Here is a 4,957-nt window from a genome sequence, read left to right as displayed (position 1 = left end):
AAATTGAGAACATGCTCCTCCACACGCTCCACGTCTTCAAGGACCGCCTGCATCATCGCCATCTCATCCGAGTACTCCTCCTCGTCGGACGACCCGTCGGACGACTCAATATAGCACTCGTATATGTACTCCAAATCGAAATCCATTACTAGAAAGAAGAAGGGAAAACTGTTTTTAGCTCCGGCAATTCCTCGAACAGTTGTCGGGCATGGTGAGTACACCAACGGATGGTACCTGGCGGGGCGGTCGGAGGACAGGGGTTGAACGACGATGAAGAAGAAGCGGGGTGGAGCTCGGCTGAAACGCTGGAGGTGACGGAGACGTACAGTTCCGGCAGATGTGTGGCATGGTGGCCTGGTGGTGGAGTGGTGGCGAAGGCAAGAGAGAAAGAAGAAAGGAGAGAAAATGGGGATGATGAAGGCGCAGAGTTCGGGAAGTGTTTTGGGTGGGCGGAGGGTGTCGGAGTCCTACATGTCTGTGTGCAGACTCTCATGAAGCTCTTCACGTCTGTCTTGGATTTGTGGAAGAAAGTACGTTCAGATCGCGTCATGAACCAATATAGGACCACATTGTATGATGATTTCCACGGTCCGAATAAGGCGGTCCGGTCTGAGGGTCCACCTTGGATATCCTCGGCGGATCCTGCTCTATTTTTTGGGATCGGTTAAAGTTGCCCAAACCAAGCTACACTGCGCCTTTCTCGTCTATTCTAGTATCAGACTTGCCAAGAGCAAGTCCACACTGGGCATTTCTCGTCTGTTCTAGTACCATCATCGGACCTGAGAATAGCAACATGACATTTCCCATAGCACGCACACACAACACTCAGATTAATGGTGTACAATACGGTCCCGTACTCCGGCCTACTGACCAGCTCCCACGGCGCCGCCGGCTTCCACGTCCCGGCCGCACCGGAGGTGTATCTCGTAGCCGCAGGCGATGCACTGGTACGCCCAGCCGAACCCCTGCTCGTCGCACTCGCAGCAGACGTACGGCCCTCCGCCGGACTTCTCCGACACGACGCTCAGCTCGTGCCGGTGCCCGGCGTGGCGCAGCGACGGCGCGTACCCCTTGGCCTGCTCGTCCTCCAGCTCCTGCAACAGCCGCACCTGCTCCTCCGTGAACGGGAACGCCATGTCGAAGTAGAGGTTCACCAGGTTCCTCCCATCCCTCGTCACCGTCTTGCCGTCCGGCCCGATCACCACCAGCGTCGGGATCTCCCGCACGTCGAAGTACCTGGCCAGCGCCCGCGACTGCGCGCCGTCGCCGCCGTCGTACGGCAGCGCCAGCCACGGCATGCCGCGCCGCGACCGCTCGTACCCGTCCTCCTCCTTGTCCATGGGGATGTACACCACCTCGAACGCCGCCGACTTGCCCTTCAGGTTGCCGTAGATGGCGGCCAGCCTCGCGGTGAACTTGGCGCACGGCTCGCACCCGTGCGCCGAGAAGTAGAGCCCCACCGTCTTCCCGACCAAGCTCGCGATGGGGACCTGCAGCCCTTAACCACGGTGAGGCCAGCAGCTGGATGCATGGCAAAATCAATGGCGATGCTTGCGAGCTAGCTCACGATCGTTCGGCACCATGCACACACACCTCCGCATTCTACAGCAGAACAACACTCGGTGGTAGTACCTGTTCGTCGCCGCCGTTCTTGACGTGGCTGACGGAGAAGAGCTTCTCCAGCGTCTGGGAGGCGAACTTGCTCCGCTCGTCGGCCTCCAGCTCCGCCACCCTGGCCGGCGTGAACGGGAACGCCGGGTCGCCGTAGCGGTGCACGAGCTCGACGGCGTCGGGGCAGACGACCTCGGCGCCGCCCGGGGCGAGCACCACCAGGCGCGGGATGCCCTCGACCCGGAACATGTCGCTGAGGCTCTTCTTGCAGCGGAGGTCGCCGAAGGGCACGGCGGGCCACGGCATGGCGCGGTGGAAGCGCTCGAAGGACGGCCGGTCCTCGTCGCACGACACGAAGACGACCTCGAAGCCGGCGCCGCGCTCCCTGAGCTGCTGGTACGCGGCGGCCAGCGCCGGGGTGAAGGCCTCGCACTTGGGGTACCAGTTGGCGGCGAAGTATAGGCCGATGATCTTGCCGTCTAGCTCCGGGAGCTCCACCTGTGAAGATTAGTTAGAGGACACGTGGTCGCTGGTTTTCATCCGGCGGAGTCATGATCACCGTTCACAGAAAGGAAACAAAATGATGGCAAGCAAGAGAGAGAGGGGGGAAAGGAATAGTTCACCGGAAAAGAAGACCGAATGTGAGCCGATTGTATAGACACATGTCGGCAGGTAGCTAAGAGGGCGTTTGTTTCAGGACTTATTGGTTTAGGGACTTAAAAAAGTAAATCATATTTAAATCAAACGGAAGGGACTTATAAGGACTTAAAGTACTTATGAAATAAGACTCCTAAGGAGAGTCTTATAAGGACTTATAGTTGTAATATGGTCTTTTAGTTCATGTTAAGTCTCAGAAACCAAACAGGTAGAGGTAGGGACTTTTTAGGGACTTAGACTTATAAGTTGGGACTAAAAAAAGTCATAGGACTTATGAACCAAACAGGCAAACAGGGCCTAAGTATTCTGATTCTCGACGTATGTAGCCATGTATATTAAATTATTAATCTTCTACTTTCTCCGTTGCTAAATGTAAGTCTTTTTCACCCGCAATGCTTCACATATAGTCTATATTGGATCTCTAAAAGACTTATATTCAGGAACGGAGGGAGTACAAAAAAGAATAACCGAAAACTGCATGAGTTTCTGAGTATTACAAGTTCAGTTTTGTAGCCCAAAATTCATACTGTTATTTCCTAGGTAAAAAGTGACATCAACGTATATTGATCTTGTTTGTGATGCTTAGTTAGCTTCTTGTAAAAGAATTCATAAGCTGGGCTTCTTTATAGATTAAAAAGGCGTGAGAGGCTTGCACTTGTTGGAGGGATTCCCTTGTTGGAGCTAGCCGAAGGAGCTCAAGAACATGCACGGAAGAACAGATAAGCGTCTTCATTTTTTCTAGGCTGTGCCTTGTTTGACAGAAGTTCATCGTGAAAGCATGCAAAGTGAAAAAAAAACTTCAAGTTTTCGATTGTTCAAGCTGATCACCGAAAGCCCTTGGCGTAAAGTGTTCCAACTTGAACCAGTGCTAAATTAGATCTTGGCTAGTTAGAAACCGAGATTTTTTGTTCTGACTGAATTTAACACAAAATTATTTGAAAGAATTTTACGCACTATCCATTTCCCTGTCCGTTATATCCACCCTGCCCTTGCGTGATAAAACCAAGAGATCTCAAATCGAACCCATGCAGGAAATCGTTCTGTTCAGAGGAAATCAAGAGGAAAAGAAACCTGCAGCCCAAGAACGAGGCAAAGCAGAAGCAGAAGCACGGAGCATGGAGTGGAGAAGCACCTCGTTCCCGGAAGGAGAGATGAGCGAGCCGAGAGGCAGCACGGAGGGGATGCCTCCTCCACTCCCATCCGCTTCCTCCATCTCAGGATCTGCAACGACGTCCAGTATCCTGTGATCAGGCACGGCACTTTCCCTGTGCCGCCTGATCCCCGGCGGCGCGCGCCGGATGGCAGCAGTAACGGAGACCGGGAAGACGGTATGGAGCTGCCTGCGGTGGCGGCTTTGTGCTCTCAGAACAGCAACTGTGACTGCGAGTCGACAGTCGAGTCTAGCGGCTACGCCGACCCGCGCCTCACCGGCCACCGAAGCAATAAATAAGCAAGTAAACGGGGACGCCGCATCTATCTGCAGGCAGACGGCAAACCCTTTTTCGCGTTGGCGTTCACGTCATCTCGCCACGCGCGCCCGCCCGGCCGTTGCAGCGGTTCCTTTCAGATCAGGCGTTGGAGCAGCTGTCGAACAGAGGCGACGGTGCGGAGCCGGATCCCATCTTGTTGGCGGGTGGGGTAGTACGTGGGAGTCGGAGCGCTAGCCGCTAGGTGGGCAGACACGGCGGGGTGGGAAAGGGGGCGACGCGACGCTAGTGCTACTCCGTGTCCGATCGGGGGTCAAGGAATCGATCGCAGCCTACAACGTGTGCTGCTCCGTGCCGTGGGTCGTGCACGCGGTGGACTCTCTCTCTCTCTCTCTCTCTCTCTCTCTCTCTCTCTGCCTTGGCGTGGGCGTGGTCGTCACAGTGGGCGGATGGATGGATTGGTGCGTCGTGCGTGTGATGTCCGGTGCCCGGGGGGGCTTGGGTGTCGATCGATCGCGGTCGCTCCGAAAGTCTGGCCCTGTTCCGTCCAGGAAACTAGATGAGGCCTAGGAGATCGTCATCAATGCTGGCTTGGCCACCTGTGGGATCGGGGAACTGATGCGTGCGCGTGTGACTGTCAGCAGCTGACTCGCGGGTGAAACGCTGGAGCAGGGAGACATGTACGCGACCATAGTGCGCGCGTGTCGACTATGGTGGAGCTCCAACGTCGTCTAACAGTGTAGACCAACTCAAGTTTGGTGCGTCTCATACGAAATTTTGCAGACGAATCGTGTGACATTTTTTTCCTGCTGAATCGGGCATATAACCCCTTCTCGTGATGATAACTGAATAACGAAAATACAATCATCCGAATCCACCGGAGTTTAAAGAGGGCAAGAAAGGGGAAAGCGAGTTCAAAGCACCGCTGGGAAACTCACTGGCATGCTCGACAGACTTGCGACAAGGCTTCGGTTGTCGGCTTCTTGTGGCATGCTCGACATGTTTCTTCTTTCTCTCGCCGTGTCATCGTGGAGTCGGAGCGGCCCTGGAGGTGTCCACATGGTGACGATAAGTCGATGACAGGTGTTCGGTGTTCTTTAAAGAGGCGTTGGTTGACGTTGGTTGACATCAACCCTGCGCATTTCTCCAATGTTTTTAGGGGTCTTCAAAGTTGGATTGGCCGCCTGCTTCACGGTTGGCCAGTTGTTTGGCAAGGGCCAACATGGAATCCGACGTCTGTGGCAATGAGGACTTCGTTGGTG

General features: G+C 54.8%; 1 protein-coding gene across 1 annotated transcript; it reads right to left on the bottom strand.

Moving 5' to 3' along the window:
• Window positions 1-517: 517 nt before the first annotated feature.
• LOC123079423 (probable nucleoredoxin 2) lies at window positions 518-3,775 on the bottom strand (the record flags this gene model as incomplete). Its single annotated transcript, XM_044502194.1, has 3 exons — window positions 518-1,490; window positions 1,633-2,109; window positions 3,401-3,775. Coding segments are annotated over 3 exons (1,479 nt in total), but the record flags the coding sequence as incomplete, so codon positions are not given.
• Window positions 3,776-4,957: the final 1,182 nt, after the last annotated feature.

This window comes from Triticum aestivum, chromosome 3D (genome assembly GCF_018294505.1).
Source record: "Triticum aestivum cultivar Chinese Spring chromosome 3D, IWGSC CS RefSeq v2.1, whole genome shotgun sequence".
Classification (NCBI taxonomy): domain Eukaryota; kingdom Viridiplantae; phylum Streptophyta; class Magnoliopsida; order Poales; family Poaceae; genus Triticum; species Triticum aestivum.
Note: the sequence above shows the minus strand (reverse complement) of the source record. Positions and strands in the feature narration are given on the sequence as shown.